The 21,442-nt window shown below is 51.4% G+C and overlaps 1 protein-coding gene and 1 long non-coding RNA gene across 3 annotated transcripts in view; one reads left to right on the forward strand and one right to left on the reverse strand.

Annotated features, from left to right (window-relative positions):
• LOC309866352 overlaps positions 1–1,073 on the reverse strand; it is a 28,860-nt gene extending 27,787 nt beyond the window's left edge. Inside the window, exon 1 of one of the 2 annotated variants that reach the window (XR_014312592.1) lies at positions 1,011–1,073. This is a non-coding gene — a long non-coding RNA (uncharacterized lncRNA). Of the gene's footprint in view, positions 1–1,001 lie in introns of both variants that reach the window. The other variant, XR_014312593.1, reaches the window with a different exon arrangement.
• On the forward strand, positions 1,023–4,957 carry CCDC177 (coiled-coil domain containing 177). Its single transcript, XM_082733990.1, has 2 exons — positions 1,023–1,343; positions 2,332–4,957. The coding sequence occupies exon 2, from the start codon at positions 2,360–2,362 to the stop codon at positions 4,484–4,486; it is 2,127 nt and encodes a 708-aa protein (XP_082590116.1). The 5' UTR covers positions 1,023–1,343; positions 2,332–2,359; the 3' UTR covers positions 4,487–4,957.
• Positions 4,958–21,442: the final 16,485 nt, after the last annotated feature.

Raw genomic sequence — 21,442 nt, forward strand, 5'->3', positions numbered from 1 at the left:
ACCTCCTGCTACTCTTCCCCCTTAAGTCCCAATCTTTCCTGCCTTGGGTGACTATAGTGTCCAGCTAACAGGGCTTCCTGCATCCTGTTGACCGCCCCCCCTCACTCCATTGTTGCTAGGGTTATGTTCCAGAAATATAAATCCAATCATGTTGTTTCCCTGCTTTCAATCCTTCACTTGCCTCTCACTGCCTATCTGACAGCAGCTAGGTTATTAACAACATAGTTCATCATGCCCCACCCACCTGCCAAGCTCCTCCTTCCAGTCCTCCTCCCATCTGTCTCCTATAGCCACTGCCACTCCAAATGGGAAAAAAAGGTGGGGAGGAGGTGTCTCAAAATAACACTCATCAAACAGCCCTAATTGGTTCCAATGTGTGTTACCTGGTACCCGAAAGTCCTCCAAGTTTACATTAAACACTATTCACACATTTTCTGACTGTCTCAAACCTACCTGAACGCTCTTAGTTTTTCTTGAAAAAATAAAATCATAGTTTGGATGACGAACCTATTTCTATGCAATTATTCACTACCAAGTTTCTATGTCTCTCAGGGTCCTCTTGAGAAACAAGCCAAGCTATTCCTTCATTCTACCCAGTTGAGGTGCTTATGGAATAGGGGTTTTCAGCAGATATATCCACCGTGTGTGTGTGTGTGTGTGTGTGTGTGTGTGCGTGTATCCATCTCCAAATATATCTATATATATCTATATATATAGATATATCTCCATCCCCACCAAATACATATATATCCATCTCCCCTCAAATATACATACATACATATATATATATATATACACATATATATCCATCTCCACCAAATATATATAGATCCACCTCCCCCAAATATATATATATGGATATAGATAGATCTCCATCCGCACCAAACAACATAATATATCCATCTCCGCCAAATATACAAGTATTTCTCTTCTTCGCCCTCTAAGCAAACAAACCAACACCCTTGAACGTCCACCAGGAGGCGCCGGGGGCGTCGCCAGACCTGCGGTACCTTCACCGTTGGAGAGAACGCGAGGGATGCAGCAGCGATGGAACCCGGCTTCCTTTTTCAAGAACCAGTGTGAGGGAAAGGAGCAGAGCCGCGTTATTTTAGGGAGACCTTGTCGCACTCCCCCTCCCGCGGGTAGGGAGCATCTGGGATGTGTGCGGGCCCCATGGAGAGACCCTGGCGGTGGCTGCGGTGGCAGCTTGGGCTCCTACCGCGGCTGCAGCCGGCAGTAATCCGACCCCGCGGGCGCGGGGATTGAAGACGCGCAAGGGAGAGCGGCGAGCGGCGAGCTGCGAACAAAAGCCCTCCGCGCGGGGCCCAAGCCCGGGACGTGCGGTGAGTGAACCTGCCCTGAGAGCCAGGAGCTGCGGGCACTGGCGTGGCCGGGCTAGCTGAGTCCCCAGAGCCCACTTCGCAGCGATACGGTAGGGGGATTCGGAGAGCATCCAGGGGCAGGTGTCGGAGCTTAGATGGGGGTGAATGGTGCCTTTAGCACGTTCAGACTTGGAGGAGATCGGGTGCATGTGAGAGGACCCAGGCGCCTTCTCCATCCCCAGCAAACACCGAGGGTGGGGGTAGGAGGACCGGCATAGCTCCCAGCAAGCTCTGTCCAAAAGAACAAGAATCGAACACCTCTCCCGGGCAGGCCTTCTGTAATTGAGGCATTTGTTTCAGCCCTTCCATCAGCCCCGGGCCCCGGGCCTTGGTCTCCTTTGGCAGGGGGCAATCATGTAATATACATCATGTAAATTTAATCATACAAATCAGAGGGCCTCTGAGCCTAATCCCAAATAAACTTCTTCCCTAGGTAAATGGGGTCCTCGCAGCCATGCACTTTGAGGATGAACAGGCCTCTTCTCTCTCTTTTTTTTTTTTTTTTTGGTTCCTGCAAAGCTGCATCCCCGGTCCCCGCCTAAGCTGCAAACAAATACACTAATCCTCCCGGGAATCCTCCACCGCCTCCCTGGCCGGCTACTGCCTGCACCGCGATCTTTTCATCTTAACTTGCAGCAGGAAGGAGATGCATCCAGCGGGCCAGACGCCCTGGGGAGCAGGGCCCCAGGTCCTTGCCCCGCACACTCGGGCTGAGGAATGTTGAGGCTTTTCCGGTTGCACAGTCTCATCCCTCCTACCACTCTCCCCGACCCCCCTCCACCCTCGCCTGGGTTTTCAGGGCATTGGTATTATGATTTACGTCCCATCGGGCCTCTGAGCCTAATCCCAAAGCTGATTAAGTTGGGGGTGGGGGTATGTGAATGGGGCGGGGGGGGGCGGGGGGACTGCTCTCATGTATTCCTCGATGTCCCTACCTTGTCTTGCGCAGGGACTCCACAAAAGGACAGGACTCAGCCATGGTGGACCCGGTGCCAGAAGAGGAAAAGGAGGGAGCCGAGCCTGAAGGTTCGGATGGGGATGCAGCCGCCGCACCTGGCCCCCCCGAGGCACAGGGGGCCCAGCAGCCGGCCGCCTCCTCGGCCTCAGCCTCGGCCTCGGGCTCGGGCTCGGCCTCGGCGGCGGCGCCCCGCAAGGCTGAAGTCCCGAGCGCAGCGGAAGAAGGCGGGCGGCGGGAGCAGTCTCCGCTGCTCCACCTGGATCTCTTCAACTTCGACTGTCCGGAGGCCGAGGGGAGCCGCTACGTGCTGACCAGTCCCCGCTCGCTGGAGGCCTGCGCCCGCTGCGCAGTCAAGCCCGTGGAGCTGCTGCCACGGGCCCTGGCAGACCTGGTGCGCGAGGCCCCGGGCCGCTCCATGCGAGTGGCCACCGGCCTGTATGAGGCCTACGAGGCGGAGCGGCGCGCCAAGCTGCAGCAGTGCCGGGCCGAGCGAGAACGCATTGTGCGCGAGGAGAAGCGGCGCCTCTTCACGCCCTTGGGGACTGCGGCCACCGCCGCCTCGGTCCCCGGAGCAGCTGGCAGCAGCAGCAGCTGCAGCAGCGCCAGCCTCCCGGGCTCGCCTGCGCCGCGCGCCACCCGCAAGGCCTCTTCCAGCCCATCTCCGGCCCGGACGCAACCACCGCCCGCGGCTTCGCGGGCAGGTAGGAAGAGCCACTCGCTAGACTCGCTGTCCCGTCGGCGCGAGGGCGCCCTCAGTTCTGAGTCTGGCGCGTCGTCGTCCTCCTACAGCGGGGAGAGCCTGCGGGAGCTGCGCTGGCCTCCGCGGGCCTCGGCCAGGAACAGCTGTCCGGCGGGCTCCGCATCCTCCGCCCCTAACCCCCTGGGCCGTCCTTCCGCCCTGGCCTTGGTGCCGCTCACAGGCCGCAGCTTCAGCCTAGGTGACCTGAGCCACTCTCCGCAGACGGCTCAGCACGTGGAGCGCATCGTGCGCCAAGTGCGCGCCGAGCGGGGCCTGCGCGGGGTGCCGGACCGCGACCGAAAGATCGCGGCTCTGATGCTGGCGCGCCACCAGGAGGAGCGCCTGTTGCTGGAGCAGCGCGCCGCGGCGCACGGCCAGTGGGAGCAGCAGCGCGTGCGGGCGGAGCAGCGGCGGGAGCGCGAGGAGCGGGAGAAGCAGCGCGCGCTGGAGCAGGGCCGCCGGGCCTGGGCGGCGCAGGTGGAGGAGCGGCGCGGCCGTCGCGGGCGCGAGGAATGGGAGGAGGCGCGGCGGCGGCAGCGGGAGTGCGAGCGCAGCGAGGAGCGGCGGCGGGAGCTGGCCGAACGCCAGGGCCTACTGCGGCGGGAGCGGGTTGAGCGCGCGGCCCGGGAGGATCGGCTGCGCAAGCTGCAGCAGGAGCAGAACCTGAAGCAGCGGGAGGAGGGCCTACAGGAAGGGCGCGAGCGGGCCGAGTTGGTCCGCAGGGAGCGCGCCCAGCGTGCGGCCCGCACCAAGCAGCGGCAGGAGGGCCAGCTGCTGCGGGAGAAGCGGGAGCTGAGCCGGGCGGAGCGCGCGCGCCACGAGGCGCTGCTGCAAGGCCGGGCCCGGCAGGAGCGCGCGGAACGAGAGGGCTTGCGGAGTTCCCTAGAGGCCAGCTTGGGCCGCGCACAGGAGAACTACGAGCAGCTGGTGGAGCAGCGCGCGCGCGAGCTGCGGGAGCGGGCCCGGCGGGAGGAGCTGCAGGGCCGGCGGGCCAAGGAAGTGGCGGAGCGCAAAGGGCGCGAGCACCAGGCGCACCTGGAGGCGCTGGCCCGGGCCGGGGAGCGGCGGCTGCAGCACGCTACGCAGGCAGCCGAGGAAGCTGTGCAGCAGAAGGCAAGGCGCGTGGGCCAGAGCCGGTTGGAGAAGGAACGAGCCCAGCGCGCCAATAAGGAGAAGGTGGAGAGGGACGAAGACTCCCGCCGGCGGGAGCTGCTGCAGGCCATCGGGCGCAAGCTCGAGCGGAGCGAGCAGCTTTCTCGGGAGCGGCGGAGCGCACTGGAGACCGCCCGCTCCACGGCCCGGGCCTCCTTCCACGTGCGGGAGAAGGTACGCGAGGAGACCAACACGCGCTCCTTCGACCGCATGGTGCGGGAAGCCCAGCTGCACGCCAGCCTGGACCGCAAATGACCACCGTCCTGGGTTGGCCAGGCTGCCAGGCTCAGCCCTGCGGGGCCTCCCTTGGCATTTATGACCAGACTAGGGGAGTCTTCGGTTGCAGCTCAACGCCCTGGCCTCGCCAGGGTCTTGACCAGTGAGGCAACGAGAGGACAGAAAGACCTGACAGCCCACCGCCTTTTAAAAAAACAGACTTTATTTGAAAATGACATAGCACAATCTTTAACCACATCCATCCTGGGTGGCTCCCGCAGCGGCCCTTGCCATGCTTCCCAGTGTGTCTTTGGGCTTGGAATAGAAAAAGAACTGGGAGAGGGGGGCTGAGGGGGGACGAGGCGAGGGAGAGCCTCTGTAGGAGAGGGTGTAGCGGTGGCCGCCCCCTTCTGCAGCAGTCAGCCCAGGCACCTTCCGCATATTGTTGCCTGGGGTGACATTGGTATCTGCAGCTGAGGTGGCCTGACCTTGGCTCCCCTCCATCTTTTTTATTTTTTTTTTTTTTTTAAAGATTTTATTTACTTTATTTGACAGACAGAGATTACAAGTAGGCAGAGAGGCAGGCAGAGAGAGAGAGAGAGAGGAGGAAGCAGGCTCCCTGCTGAGCAGAGAGCCTGATGCGGGACTCGATCCCAGGACCCTGAGATCATGACCTGAGCCAAAGGCAGCGGCTTAACCCACTGAGCCACCCAGGCGCCCCCCTCCATCTTTTTTAAATAATGGCAAGTTGCACAAAGCTCAGAGGCCTCGCAGAAAAGCACAGCTCTTCCAAGGTGTTAGACCACACCAAGGGACGCCAAAAACGATTGGTTTTTGTATGCTTGACTTTTAATCTGCCATTTGAGCAAACTCTGGTCTCGGTTATGGTAGTTTTTTGGTTGATTCCCCTAGGCCTTCTAGTTAGACAATCATCTGCAAATAATGATCCATTTGTGCCCCCCCCCCAACCCTTATTCTCCCCAGCGACACAAGAAATCGGTTGGTTGTGTGATGCTGTTTGGCTGTAGTGGAAGCCCCCAGCCCCTGGGGATGATGAGTTCCCTAGGCAGCATCGTTCCCCCCGATTCTGTTTTCTTGCAGGGTAGCTTCAGGGGAGGTCGTGTCTGATTCCCACCTCCCGGTGTGGAGCCCACTCCTCAAAAGACAGCAGCCATGCCTTATGAAGCAGAGCTACCTACCTTATGTGCCTGCCCAGGCGGATCCTCCCTCAGTTTCCAGCCCTGGGTGCAGTCCTGAGGGTGGGCCCAGCGAGCATGGAGCTAGATTCTCTCGGTGAAGGAGCCATCCAGCTGCCTTCAGGGTAACCTGTGGTGGCTAGCCTTGCCGCTTTGCTGTGGAGAGTTGTGGCCGCTATGGTTGGTAGTATAGCTTGCCCTCCTCCCTCACACGAGGAAAAAGAGAATGTTCCCCCTTAAGGTCCTGGTTCCCCCTCACCTTTGCTGAAAGTGTCGAATCATTCTTTCCGTGCCTCACCTTCCCCACTGGCCAGACGGGGCTGTCAGTACTCTTCTCCTGGTACCTCAAGGTCTTCTGGATCCAAAGCACTGCCTCAGTATTATTTGCTGGTCTCCCTTGTGCCTTTCTTGACCTGGAGTAGAGAGGCAGGAGGGCTGCCATTGGCCTAGTTCGTTTCTGGGAACATGAATTCCTGGGCATTGGAAGGGGCAGTGCATCACAGCAGATAATCATTTAGCTTCTGGGGGAAAATATTTGCAAGACCAGGCCACCTCCTGGTCCAAAAAGTCCCACTCAGTTGTCTTCAGGCAACTTTAATGTCTAGAGTGCTTCCTTCCCATGAAGCTGAAATTAGCCTCTGGCCATATCCACCCACTGACTCTGCCTTCATCACAGAAAACATTACATTTTACATTAAATCAGGATCAGGAAATAAAAGTTACCAAAAAATAAAAATAAGAGAAGAATCAGGGTAGAGAACTACTATATTAGACATGTTTCGTGTATATTCTGCTGGACAGAATTGTCCCTGAAATGTCTGATATTACACACACACACACATACATACACACTTCACCCATACCCCCTTCCCCGGTTGCATGCCTGCAGGTGCAAAAGTATTGTGTAGAAAGGAGCAATATTTCGGTGTTACATAGAAGCTGTGCCAAGGTTTATTTCTTGAATGGCTGAATTTTCTCCTCTGATTTTCTTCTTGTTGGTAACCAGATTATCAGTGAGCTAGCTGGAATAATTGGTGTTGTCCGTGAGTCAGGGGCATTTAACTAAAAGGTTAATTTGATACTGATTCTTACCTTGTGGCTTCTGATTTCCTAGAGAGCTTTTGAAACCTGAATAGAAAATTCCACCTCAAACTACTTTCTTCCAAAGTACGTGCATTCATCTGAGAAGGACACAGTCTGATTTTCTGGATAACGCACTGAAAGGTACACAGGTGATCTTACCTTGCCCTCTGTTCAGTTTGTTTGCTGACTTACTGAGTGACTCTGGATAGATCACCTCTCTGTGCCTTGGTTTCCCCACCTGTGGAATGGGTATCGTGACTTCGGCCCTCCTCAGCACTGTGAAGATGAATCAGAATCAAGTGGTTTCTCAGCCCTATGACTTTATAACTGCAGGTGCAATGGCCAGACCAGAAGGGATCATGTGACTGGACTATGCCCAGAGAGTACAATGTACTGTCGTGATCTAGTGCAGAAAAGAATGGTCTCAAAAAGCACGTTGCTGCTACCTGGAATTTAAATAAAGTTAAAAAAAAGAAAGCAAATTGCAGATCTTAGTGTCCCATGTGATGCAAAGGCCCAGGTCTGAATCTGAACGTCACCAAATTAGAGGTTTGCACTTAAGAGAAGAGCACTGTGTAAAGGAAAAAAAACTTGGATTCCAAAAACAAAAACAAAAAAACAAAAGAGAGAGAGAGATCCACACAGCTGAGTAAAACAAAAACAAAAACAGAAACCAGACATAGTCATCGTAAAGAATGATTCTTCTAAATTTCAGACTATCCTCTAGAATATAGACCCATCTCTATATCCTAGGAAAAATGGTCCTGTTGCCCTTTGAGGAGGAGCAATTTCCAAGAATCCTTTGTCGGGCCCTTCATTTATATTCTCTTTGACATGATACCAGAGAGAAGTGGTTCTTATTCTGAACCATAGCAAGGGACAGTTGGAGGGTTGGGGGGCAGTGGGGATGGTGGGTGGAGAAAGGTGTACTTCTCCTAATGTAAACATTTTAACAAGTGCCCAGAGCTGACCTCAGAGCACCATGCTGGAAGTTTTCTCACCATCCAGGAAATGGCAGCCCCGAAGCGGTCTCAGACCTTTCTATTTGCCTTCTTGGAGAGTCCCCTGGCTCCAAAAAGAGAAAACGTGAAATGGATTAGGAAGGAGTGGGAAGGGTTGGAAGAAGCCTTTGTTTGGTTCATTACCAAGGAAACAAGCAGGACAAAACTGTTTCAGGTGGAAACCTCAGTGAAGCTAGTCCAGCGCCCTGCTCAAGCAATGACCAGTGCCTACACCACCTCCGGACAGGAAGACGGATGTTTCCCTCCAGAAGAACACGGGCTGAATCTTCAAGGGATTTGCCAAACGTGAAGAGGGGATGGAGGAGTGAAGTCATATCATAACGCAGTTTGTGTTCAAGCTCCTCGGTAAAGGTCACCAGTTCTCATTCTTCGCCTTTAAAAAGTCCCTTGAAACAGGGGTGCCTGACTTTGCATCAGGGGCTGTATATTGTTTAGTGTCGAATCCCCTCTCGCTCACAGTTTAGCATCTCACATACGGTATACACATAAATACTAGATGGAGAGAGGGAGACATAGATGGTAGAGGGCTGGTGGACAACTGACTGGTGATCCGGGAAGATCTGTGAAGGATAGACTGGGTGGGCAAGCCTCCATTCATTTGACAAATTTACTTTGAACCTCTGCTGTGTGCCAGCCACTGCTTTGGATGCTGGGAAGACAAAATCCCATCCCTGACCCTGGGGACCATTGATGCTTCACGGTCATGAGCAGACATCTATCTGTATGTCCTCATTGGGCCTAACTACCTCCCCACCCTGGCATCCATCCACGGGCAGATCTGATGGTCCTTTAGGCAGTAACTTCAAGCTTTTTCAGTTTTCTGAGGACACACCATCTGCCAACCATGACACCATCTCTCAATCCCTGTTGTTCTCATTCCCTTGATTAACAAGGAGCCTTGATTAATCAGGTCGAATTCATAAGGTCATGTACTTAATCAGTTTTAAATTACAGTCAAGAGAGAGTGAGAAGAATTACCTTCAAGGATGTTATTTGTCATGACGTTAACAGAGGCAGCATAAACAACGATCGTCAAAAAAAGAAAGGTAATGATCGGCAGAGAATGAGTCTCAGGCCGTGCAGAGTCCCAGATCACCAAAACAGGGTACCAGCTTCATCATTCGACTGTTGGTGCTGAGACCAGAAACTCAACATTTTGGAAGCTTTTTCAGCTTCAAAGTTCCAACAAAAAGAGATTGCGGATCAATACTAAACTGAAACTGATGAGAACGGTTAGTGAAGTAAATATTCTTCTTAAGACTTCCAGGTGATCAAGGTTGCCCGCAGGTTGCTCTGTAGACTTGCCTTTTTTCCACCATACGTCTGCCATCTCCAGCCCGCACATCCCCCGGAAACATTTGGTAGATGAACACAGGGAAACTTGGCATTTCTTGACAGGGTCTGGAAAGCAGCTTTCAGGAACCCAGCAGATAACTCTCTGTTCTAGAAATGTGGTTTGGGCCCCATATGAGATCCACATTTGGCTTCGGTTGTCTGATGTATTAGATACCTGCTGTATTCTGACCAATCACGTGCTTTCATTACCGGACCATAGAGAAGAGCACCTGGTCTGCTCACCTGTGTCTGCTGTTCCACGGAGCTCTGGTGCTCCCTCTGGGCGCACCTGTTCCCAGCCCCAGCCATCCCCTCACATGTCCCTTCAGACTGGGCCCTGGTGCTGCTTAGGCTTCCCATAAGTCAGGGCTGGGACAGAAGGTGGGGTTAGTAGCCGATGTTAGGACATAGAGGGGAGGGTGGTTTCCTTTTGAGAAACAGTGATGATCATTGTTTGCCCTGTTGTTCCTTCCTGATTCATCAAATACTGTTGTGTCCCATGTGAGTACAGACTTAGTCCAAAGTGATTTTTAAATTAGCTGCCATTTTGAAGTGTTCATGCCTCTCTTCCTCTCCACTAGTACAATTTTGGTGGCATGTTCTTGTGTCAGACACGTGCACAATTAATAGGACTGTCAGACAGTAGATCCATACCCACTCCGTGTTTGTGTCTGTATGCGCACATGCACACACACACACACACATACCTACCAGTTACAGCATCCCTGTTCCTTCAGAGGGAGGGAAGTGGTGGGCGTATTCTTCCAGGGAATGCTAAGCTCTGGAGAAACTGAGCTGCCCCTGGGTAGGGTCCATTGATCCCACCTACCTCCAGCTTCAGCCTGTAAGTAGAGGGTCCATGTTTCCAGAGCCCAGCAATGAGCCACACTTGCCACACTGACCAAGCGTCTTCCTACTGCCACCATACTTCTCCTTTCCCCTACTCAGTGTGGCAGACTGGCTGGGAAATGGAATTCGGATGCCAAAATGTTGACATTCAGAACATGTCAGCATGATGGGATGACTAAAATCTACAAAGTTCTGAACATCCAGTCTATGTGGCTGCCATAGCTTCAAGGCAAAGAGTTTGGCAAAGAAGCAAGTCTCTTGACTTATTCAGACTCTTACCTACTGTTCCATGGGCCCCTCTTGTCATCTGTCAAAGGAGGACAACAGATCCTACACTGTAGGCAGCTGTTAAATGTGTTAATGCTTGGAAAGCAGCTCAATCTCTGGGAAATAACACTCAATTCATGGATATTGTTATTCTGAACTTGGGTAGAAAGGGAAGGAATGAGGTAGGCCAAACACCAGCCAGGTGGTCCCACTGGACACCAGGCTCTGATGGTAGCCCTTTGCGTTTGTCTGTATCCCTTGCTGTGTGGCAGTCCCCCAACCAATCTGAAGGAAGGGGCTCTGGAGTAACAGCTCCCCTAGTGATGTGCTGTAGGCTAGGTTTGGGGGAGGGAGGGATTACCTTGTTTACCAAATGTCTGGCAATAAAATTGACATCTGGTGATAATTCTCAAAATTTTATTTTAAGACTTCCTAAATGATGGTTAAGATGACCGAATGTTTTTAAATGGGTACGCCTTTCTTGGGGAAAAGGACGTTTCAGTCATGGTACCAAATTCCACAGTAGTATCTTTAGCAGAACCACGTAGAAGAGGAGGTGGGAGGTGTGCGGGCTCTGCAAGCTGTGACGCCTGGCGGCAGTTCTGGGATGGGCTGCTGTCTCTGCTATGGCCACGTGGGCATGAGAAAGGGGGTCTGGGACAAGCTCAGCCTGGGAAAGTGCTGATGGCTCATTGTAGGAACAGATGTGGGAGCAGAAGGCGAGAGGTGGGTGTATATTCTCATTGCTTCATCTTCAACAGATGACTTTTCCTAAGAAGGTGCAGAAAAATGCTATCCTTCCCTGCCCCACTGGCCCTGCACACAGCTGCCTGGGGGCTGGCGGCGCAGCTGGACTTGGAGAAGTCGAGTCCCCATTCCGGACATAGAGCAGTCCACAGCCGGCAGGCCCGTGCCAGCTTTCATGTGAACGTCAGAAAGCGAGGTGCCCTCCTGCTTTGTCACCATTCTTCTGTCCTTGGGCACCCTAGAGGGAGTCCCCAGTGGACCTTACAGGCCTCCTGAGCCCTCAGCAAAATAGTAGGGTAGGCTGAGCGTGACTGCCGGGAGTATCTTCTTGTTTGATGAGAGCCTGCAGGGTGAGCCAAGTGTGTACATAGCCGGAGTGAATGATCTGTGAATGCTGGGATTGTGGATCGTGATAACTAATCCATACTGAGCACGTACTGCGTGGCTGTTTTAAGCCCTAATCCTCAGCAGGCCTCTATGAGGTAGGTAAGTGTTATTATTCTTCCCATCTGACAGATGAGAAAACTGAGGCACAAAGTTTAAGTGACTCGCCCAAGGTCACAAAGGCTAGTGTTGGGCATAACCAAGCCTGGACCTCAGTTCCTCTGGCTGTGCAGTAAATGCTGTAACTCATCTTGTCCTATCACTTCTCGGGCATCAGTGGGAAAGATATTTTTTAAAAGGGGGCCCTCCCGGAGCCTTCCAAAGCCATCCTTGAATTCACCACCCACTGTGCCATGCACAGGCATGCTGACCCTGAGGGTGCGACTGAGGCTCGCTGCCTGGAGCAAAGATGAGAGATTCTCATGCTGACCGTGAAGCTCGGTGCATGTTCCAGAGCAGTTCTCCACGGGTGGGCGTAGGCCAGCAGGATCAGTATCAGCTATTGTGGGGGTGGGACCTTGCCATCTGTGTTTTACCAAGCCCTCCGGGGGAACCCTGTGTGCACCTAAGTTTGAGAACCACTGCTCTACACCCATGCTTTCCAATTCGGGAGTCACTAACCACATCGGCCTGTTTCCATGTAAGTTAGTCACATTGAAATGAAACTAAAAAATTTAGCTCCTCGGTCACACTACTCATCTTTCAAGTGTTCAGTAACCACACGTGACCGCTGGCCACCCTATTGGACAGCGGAAGTGTAGATTGTGTCCATCAACATGGGAAGTTCTATCAGGCTGCTTTTTTGGCAAGATTCCCAGTTAATTTGTGCTGCTCTTTAAAAATTTTTATTTTATTTTATTTTATTTGACAGAGGGAGAAGATCACAAGTAGGCAGAGAGGCAGGCAGAGAGAGTGGGGGAAGCAGGCTCCCCATTGAGCAGAGAGCCTGATGTGGGGCTCAATTCCAGGACCCTGAGATCATGACCTGAGCCAAAGGCAGAGGCTTAACCCACTGAGCCACCCAGGCAACCTGATGCGCTGCTCTTTAAAGTGTGACAGCCACTGCTCTTGAAGACAAGCCCAAGTCCAGTTCATCTTGCAGGTGTGATTAACTCCCATTGGTAAATTCTCTCACCTCCTCACCTACTTGTTTCTAGGCGACTCTTTCCTTCCTGACAAATTTGTGTCGTTTGGGGCTAGGCTTCCACTTCCTAGGCCACCGGATCATATTTTAGGACTCAAAGGGAAATTAGACATCATCCATCCCTCTCTCTATCTGAATGATGTGAATAAATCCCCTGTCCTGGTCAGACCTTCTGCTGGGGATTCCCGCTCTAACCCATTCCACTCATTCTGGTCTTATTAGGACAATTGCAGGTGTCAAGGACTTGGCTTCCCAATTATCCCTAAGCCCGTGGTTTTCTAGAAGACTTTGCCCTGCCAAAAAGGAGAAAAAAAAAAGCTACTTATTAGAGCAGTTTAATAAAACTCTCTCCTGGGCACCTGGGTGGCTCAGTGGGTTAAAGCTGCTGCCTTTGGCTCAGGTTATGATCTCAGGGTCCTGGGATCGAGCCCTGCATCAGGCTCTCTGCTTAGCAGGGAGCCTGCTTCCCTCTTTCTCTCTGCCTGCCTCTCTGTCTACTTGTGATCTCTGTCTGTCAAATAAATAAATAAAATCTTAAAAAAAAAAAAACTCTCTCCTTTGCTCCCTTCATCTCTGGGCTGCAAGCTCCATGTTTTATTTTCTGGGTGTTGCCTGTACCAACCATTCCCAGTTACAATCGGCTACTCCTGCACGTAGGTGCAAGTGCTTGCGTTCACTGTCTTGTGAAGCTAGGAGTCTGGTGGTTTACCTGCTTCCTTCCTGCAAAGGGGCATCCAGTAAGGGGGGCTTCACCTCACCTGATACACCTATTATCATTTATCAGACCAGCCCTTCCTGTTGAGATTCACAACGAAAGGATATTAGGAGTGGGGTTCCTGGGTGGCTCAGTGGGTTAAAGCCTCTGCCTTCAGCTCAGGTCATGGTCTCAGGGTTCTGGGATCAAGCCCTGGATCGGGCTCTCTGCTCAGCAGGAAGCCTGCCTCCTCCCCCTTTCTCTGCCTGCCTCTCTGCCTACTTGTGCTCTCTGTCTGTCAAATAAATAAATAAAAACTTTTTTAAAAATAAGGATATTAAGAGTCAAGCCATTAATTATTTGGTACAGGCCCAGCCAAAATTTATGGCCTTACTTTCCATAGTCTGCCTCCGTTGCCATCGGCTGGTCAAGAATTCTGCATGGACTCCCGTTTCCTGCAGCCACTAAAAGAAATGTTAACAAATAACAAGGAGGGAGGGACGTGAACTGTTTCGGAGGAACAGGGTTATTAAAATAAGTAAACGCATCACTATGACATGCCATGAGGGCCTAGAAATAATAGGAATAAAAAGAAGGGAGGAGAGGCTAGAGCACACTAGAGGGAAGCCATAGGCAGAAAAATACAGGTGGGATATATATCTTGTGAGTCTGAGCATGGCTAAATAAGTCAGTGTTTCAACAGATGCTTCAAAGCCTCTCACTGGAACCATCTTAAGGCAGCAGAGGGAAGACCCAGGGAGGAGAAAGGAGAGGGCGGGTGCCTTAGACAGTGATGCTTTGCTATTTGGGTCCCGACTCAAAATGCAGTCACAGTTCATAGATGTCAGATCTGTATGGATAAAGGTAGGCAAGCTCACTCCAAGGGGTTTTCCAAAAGTTGCTGAAACTTCTAGCAAAAAGAATGTACGAGTAATGGAAACATGTACAGTTTCTTCTGCCAGTGACTAAAGCAGTTAACAAATCCTTGGAATCCATTAGAATGTACATTTGAGATGACTCTTCTCTGTATGGGCATCAGAATGGATCTAGTCTCTTTCTTTCTTTTCTTTTCTTTCTTTTTTTTTTTTTTAAGATTTTATTCATTTACTTGACAGAGAGAGACACAGTGAGAGAGAGAACACAAGCAGGAGAGTGGAAGAGGAGAAGCAGCTTCCTGCTGAGCAGGGAGCCCAAAGCGGGGCTCCATCCCAGGACACTGGGATCAAGACCTGAGCTGAAGGCAGACGCTTAACAACTGAATCACCCAGAGGCCCCAGAATGGATCCAGTTTCTACCTCGAGTAGCAGAAGAAAAAGTATGCAAAGCTCAAGGGAGGGGCTCCTGGGTGGCTCAGCGGGCTAAAGCCTCTGCCTTAGGCTCAGGTCATGATCTCAGGGTCCTGGAATCCAGCCCCACATCGGGCTCTCTGCTCAGCGGGGAACCTGCTTCCCTTCCCCTCTCTCTGCCTGCCTCTCTGCCTACTTGTGATCTCGGTCTGTCAAATAAATAAATAAAATCTTTATTTAAAGAAAAAAAAAAGCTCAAGCTTTTTGGTAGAAAGTGCATCACTGGGAAGGTGAAGATTTGAGATGTACACAAAGTGCTGGAGTTTAGAATGATTTAGAAAGTAATAGATTGTATTCGTTAGGCAAGAGAAAATCTACTATGGATTTTCTTTACTGTTCTTATTGTCCAATCCTGATGAAAGGTGCCAGATTGCCCTGAAGCTTTTCAATTTGGCTGAACAATATGAAATTGCCGATACTTGACTGTTTTCTGACCTACAAAGCAGCAAACAGCAAGGTGACTGGTGCCCTAAAAGGGTTGTCAGCAGCCCCTCAGGAACTGGGCATGGAGGTAGGAAGGCTATGACCAGATGGCTGGGGTGTCCAGGTCTCATGCAAAAATAGATGTCCCTGAATTCAGAAGTTGTCCTGGGGAGGTCAGGGCAGCCTGCTGGTGTGCACAGGCAAAGGCCAGCTTCTCTACCTGCAGGAAGCAAAAATTTACATCCGTATGTCTAAACGGGAGCTCTCTTGGCCTCCCCCACCACAGCAGTGGGCTGCACCGCAGGGCATTTTCTTAGAATCTGCAAACTTTTCTGCAGAGTCTGTAGCCTTCTGTCTGATGCACGCTCCCAGGAGCCCTGTAGAAGCAAGCTGATCGGCATGCGACTTCCTGTCCAGAATACCAAACAGCCAGCAGCAGTGCAGGCAGGCTCCTGTCCCTCTGCCCCAGCCGGCTACTCTGGCACCGGCTCCGCCCTCCAAGAGCCCTCTCCCTTCCTCCATGGTGGCTCTTCTACAAACCCACTTGTTTCCAGGTGGCAGATATACGCCCCACAATCCAACAATACGTTTCTAAAACCTTCTCCATGACAACACAGGGCCACAAGCAGGCTGCTAGCTCAGAGCTAGCCAGAGAAAGGCCCTAGGGACAGATGGCAGAGGACGGCTCAGGGCGGCGGGGATGCCAAAAGTCGGCCTGAGCAGCACTGCATTCTGGGAGTTAATGCCCAGACTCTAGGAAAGGGGTCTGCGGAAGCAGTGAGAAAATGTCTCCAGATGCCCAGCAATGATCACTCATAAACCTTGACTTTGGCACTGAAGCCAAATAGTTCAGGGCAGCTTGGATGTCCTTTCTTCCTGTTACAGCTGAATAAGAGGAGAGAAATCCTGAGAATCCAGCAAATAATGGGCTGCTGGTGCTTTGTGACTGGATAAATTCTTTATAAAGCTCCAGTGTTGTCCAGATGGTGTGTCTCACAGATGCTGCCTCCCCAACTGGCCCATATCACCCTTAGCCACTGCTGCTAGCAGGGTGGCCAAAGCCTAAGTACCAGGATCTCTGCTTCCGTTCCCTAATATTTAATGACAGCACTCACCTGAGCACAGCAGGGATGGCTCCTGGAGACCCAGCACCCTCAGAGACGCTTTCTAGGAGACAGCTGACTGTTGGCAGTGTGCGAGGGATCGAGAAAAATCATAAACAAGTGAGAAAACCAAACAGGCAATGTAGAGGCGTATCTGCGAGCTGGAAACAGGGGTGGAGACAGGCGCCAAACCAGATGGCATCAACTCTCCTTCTCAACTCTGCCCTTCAATTTGGGCTTCACTGTGGCTAACCCAGAGGCAGGACCTCCAGACCTCTAGGCACCCTTTGGCGGGGAGCCAGGTGTGTATACTCTACCCCACCCCAGCCTCACCCCACCTGATTAAGCAGAGCCTTTCCAATGGTATGACAATTCAACAGCTGGGTTTCAAAACAGGGGGTAGCAAGGGCTCCCAACACTAACTGGAGATCAGAAGGACAGACTCATGTCAGAGGCATTGAAATTGGGCTGTTTGCCACCAGTCAGGGCATCAGGCAAACCCAAACTCAGGGCACCCAGAGCTCTCTATCCCCGTTCTCTTGGGATTTTCAAATAGGATCAGAGGTGCCTCCCTCTCAACTGCCCTCTACTCTTCTGATGGGGTCAGCGCTGAGTCTCTGCTCTGCCGTCAACACCCTCTCTTGCTGTGGGGCAGAGGAGTGGACATTTCCTTCGTGTGGCTTCCTCTGGTCACTTACTTTCCACACAAGGAGCTTGTTGACGAGGGAGTGCCAAAAGCATGTCAGCTTTGGCTCCCGACTAGTTAGTTCATGGCTGCAGCTACTTGATGTCGAAAATGCATTACTTTTATCTCCTCAATTACAGGGCCTGCTATGCAACTTGCAGTGCCCAGTGCAAAGGGAAAATGTAAGTATGACTAACAATTTCAAGACAGCTACACCAGAGCCTTGAACCACAGACAAGCCTTTCAAAGTGCAGGGTCCCGCGTGACCCCACAAGTTACTCAAGCTGGATCTGCCAAACTGTTACCCTTCACAGAAGAGGCTGTAGACCAAATGCCAGGAAATAAAATTTCTGAAGACACCTTATTTTGTTGTCTTTTTAAATTTAGTTCCCGTCCGGGTCCTTCCCTACAACAAAGTGCAAAGATTGGGAATATTATTCTAGGACCATCAGATATGGATGGCAGGACACAGCCTTTCCTACAGTGAGAGGACCTGGTGTCTGCCCATATCATTGAGGACCAGCCCTCTTGCAAAACTGTGTAGTGGTTAAAACTGGAGAGGCAGACACAAGCTTTTGGGTCACCTGAGGCAAATTATACCAATTCTCTGAGCCTCAGTTTCTTTATCTGTAAAGAGGGACAATATTGGTAAATATCTCACAGGTTGTCCTGAAAATGAGATAAAGCATTCAGAGAAGGAGCTCCTGCGGACTCAGTCGTTAAGTGTCTGCCTTAGGCTCGGGTCATGATCTCAGGGTCCTGGGATTGAACCCCACGTCGAGCTCTCCATTCACCGGTGAGTCTGCTTTTCCCTCTCCCTCTCCCTCTGTGATCTCTCTTGCTTTTTCTCTCTCTCAAATAAATGAATACAATCTTTTTTTTTTTCTTTTTTAAAGCATGCAGAGAATAAAAGCATAGTGCCTGGCAGGTAGCATGAGCTCAGTAAATAGCTTTTATTATTAATCTCATTATTTTAAAAAAAATCAGTGGCTTCTAAAAGTTGAATTCTGTTGAAACAGAGGTAATCATTAGCTGAACAATTTCTCTTAACTTCGCTCGGAGAGGAAGTGCTGGGAGGGTTGCCGACAGGCTGGCAGGAGGTGTCCGTGTTCCATTCAAACTGAATAAAGGCAGTTTTTTTCTTAATTCACAGAAAACATTAAGTCGAAACATAAAACTGTCTTAATTTTAGATGGTGTCCAGTGATGTTTTTCTTAAGACCTGGGCGCATGCTTCTGGATATCTATGCTAGAATGTAGTATAAAAGTGTGACCATTGGGCACCTGGGTGGCTCAGTGGGTTAGGCCGCTGCCTTCGGCTCAGGTCATGATCTCAGGGTCCTGGGATCGAGTCCCGCATCGGGCTCTCTGCTCAGCGGGGAGCCTGCTTCCCTCTCTCTCTCTGCCTGCCTCTCCGTCTACTTGTGATTTCTCTCTGTCAAATAAATAAATAAAATCTTTAAAAAAAAAAAAAGTGTGACCATTGAAAGCCAATACATATCGAGTATTTTAAAGCTTTAGATCACACAGACCCATGCCTTCCACATCTTATGACCCCTGAACACGTTGAAGTAAGGTGAACATGAGCTTCGGAATGGTGACCTTGCATTAGCTAATGTGACTCCATGAGGGGTGTGCTCAAGGGATTAATGATGCCAGACGACTCCCCTGTTTGATGGCTACTTGAGGGTGGCCTCCCCTCCCATCACCCTTCACCCCATGCTCCACTAGGGAGCAAATGGGAGCATTGCACATCAGAATTTGTGCCTGACGGAGCTCAGCATTTTATAACTTTCCAGAAAAGCCTGGGATGCTGGTTGAAACGCTGGGGAGGAAACCACTAAAATCTCCTTGTCCCGGTGGAGATCATGCCTGAGGCAAATGCGGGGTCCAATGGCCCATCTTCTCAAAAGTGCCAGTCTCATTCTTTTTTGGCTCAAGGATACATTCCTCTGCTCTGGGGCAAACTCAATTCCTAAAGACCTGCTTATACCCGGTTGAAGATCACTAGACCCACTGAGCCCTTGGAAAACTGACGCTATTTCTGAGCCTTCTAGGCAGTGGGATCACAATTGTGTATGTTGGAGATTTGTTTGGGAATGTGAGGATGCTGTGCATGTGGTCCCCAAAACTGAGGTTGTTGGGGGTGGTGAGGCAGGCAGACTGGGCTCTTCGGAACCCTCAGGCCACAGTGAAAACTGGTGTCTGTACAAAGAACTCCCAAAGAATGGTCTGACAAGGAAAGAAGGAAGGGGAAGGGAGGGGAGGAGAGAGGAGGAAGGAAGGAAGGAGAGAAAGAGAGAGAGAGAAGAGAGAAGGAAAAGAAAAGAGAAGGAGAAAGAGAGGCAGAGGGAAGGAAGGAAAGGAAGGAAGCAGCAACATCTAAGTGCTACCAAGGTCAATGCTCTTGGGAAGTGTCTTCAAGGATAGGCTGACTGGAGGCCAGAGCCCCAGCTCTCAGAGCAACTGCCAAAGCCTTGGTCTGTCAGATGGTGCATGGTTCTATCTATGTAGTGACCAGAGAAATCTATCAGGGCTGCCCCATCCCAGATGTGTGAACAGACCTCCATCGTTGTGTGAACTGAAAACAAATTATAAAAAAATTTGCATACCTTTTCCAACTAAATGTGATGCATAGATTTCCACAACGCCCACCACTTTTACCCAGGTTTTCAAGGCAAAGATAATCAAGGAAGGGTAACTCCTGCTATAAGTCAGGGACCTACTGAAAACACTGCCAGGCCTCACATTTGGGTGAAGCACATCTGATAACAGGGTTCATGGATTGGGATCTAGCACTGGGCTGCACTTTGGCCATGCTCAACAATCCCTCTTGGGAAGAAACCCTTCCTGGGGTCTGGCCTGGCTGACTGGACATGGAGGAAAGTCCTGTGTGTGTTTGTAGGAAGACAGAAGAATGGGAACCGTCCTTCAGTTTGGGCTTGAAGGGCTTCAGATCTCTGTAGGTGAGAACTAAGGCAGAATGCAGGTGCATGGCTCTACCCATCGAGCTAGTCAACCTTTACTATGCGCCTACTGTATTCCAGATCCCGAGTGAAAGGAGCAGGTAAGATTGTGGTACCTGCCTCAAAGTACTGCCAGGCTGGGCCAGGTATAGCATGTGTGTTACAAACAAACCGACAAGCCTTTATAGGATTCTCTGGTGTGTGCTCCAGTGAGGGCATGGGGGAAAGCTCCCAGGAAGTGCTGGTCCAGCGAGGCTCAAAGATGGCTTCCTAGGAAAAATGGCTTCCTACACCCCACAGGTAAAGTGAGGCCTTGGGATGAGCACAAAGCTGAGAAGAGGCTTATTTTTCTGTTGCGTTCCAGTGCCTGGGCAGGGAGGTGGACCAGGCTGGGTAGATGGCCCCATGCCACCCGTTGTCCAGCTTCCTCTGTCTTACCTTGCCATTTTCTAGGGTGCTTTCCTCATTTGCGTGATCAATGTTAACTCACCAGCACCATCTCCGTGTTCCAGGAAAAAAGAAAACCTAGAAGGCAAACAGTCTCCTCCTGTAGATGCTGTGTGAGCCAGTTTTCTTCCTTCTCATTGGCCAGCGCTTAGTCACATGGCCACTCCCGACTGCAGGGCAGGCTGGAGAATATAGTCTCTAATTAGCCACCTGTCAAGCTAAAACTACGAGAAAAGGAAAGAGAATGGACACTAGTGGACAACTAGAAGTTTCCATCACAGCGGGGAGGGAATGGTCTATGCATAAACCACAGTCAAGGGCAAGAGGCAAGAGATGATAGGAAGGACTTAGGACTTACTCGGGGAGGGCTGTGCTGTGTCGCGAGTGGTCATTAATCCTTTTACCCGGAACCTCACAACCTCAACCTTGAATAAAAGTCACTCTGAAATTTGCCGTAGATTTGGTCTATGAATAATTAATTCATCATGGCTCTCAACTCGGGAAGTACTTGGTTTCTGTTGCTTTTTAACCTACAGGAGACAGACAGTGGGGAGCACGCCTTGGGGATGCATCTGCTTAAATTTGAGTGAGTAGATGAGAGGCAGGAGGGAAGGAAGGGAGGATAGAAGGAAGGTGGATGGGGAGGGGAAGAGAGAGGAGGCAGAAGGAAAGTTAGTGATAGAACAAATTGCCTCCTTCAAGCAATCTCAGAACAAGGACTTTAGTTAACGCCAGGCAGCAGGCTCTGGGGAAGGAGTCATAATCACTCCCGCAGTGACATGCCCCCGGTCTCCCAGGGCAGCTGCAGGAATGTGATGACTTAGTGTGGAGCTCATCCACCGGGGACTGGCGATCCCAAGCAGGAACCCGGAACCAGTGTGCACAGCTTCCCCGGGGGATGCCCAAGGCTGCACGACCATCCCCCCTTACGGCTTGACATTGTCTCAAGATTAGAAGGGGCAGAAGGAAAGAGATGGGGACTTGGGTCCAGAGGCGGAGCTCCAGCCCCAATTCTACCTTCTGTGGCAGTGGGACATTGAGGGGATGGCTGCTCTGTGGTGTGACAGCATAACGGGATCTGGCCAGAGACCTCATACCCTCCAGCCCTACCCTGTCCCGAGACAAGCGAAATGCAAGCACTTTATTACTGAAGTATCTCTGCCCCGGTAGGCAAGGCTGTTCCACATAAGGGACCCCTTAATGTAGGCTCAGGGCTCACTTAGGGGGCCATTTTTCATTTCTCCTGAATCCCAGAACAGCTTAACACTCCCTTAGTAAAGAAAGGGGCATACCACAAAAAGCATG

This window comes from Mustela nivalis (assembly GCF_964662115.1).
Source record: "Mustela nivalis genome assembly, chromosome: 6".
Lineage (NCBI taxonomy): Eukaryota > Metazoa > Chordata > Mammalia > Carnivora > Mustelidae > Mustela > Mustela nivalis.

Bases quoted from the DNA above. Each gene is read 5' to 3' on its own strand.
- CCDC177 (XM_082733990.1), top strand. From the start codon at position 2,360: ATGGTGGACCCGGTGCCAGAAGAGGAAAAGGAGGGAGCCGAGCCTGAA.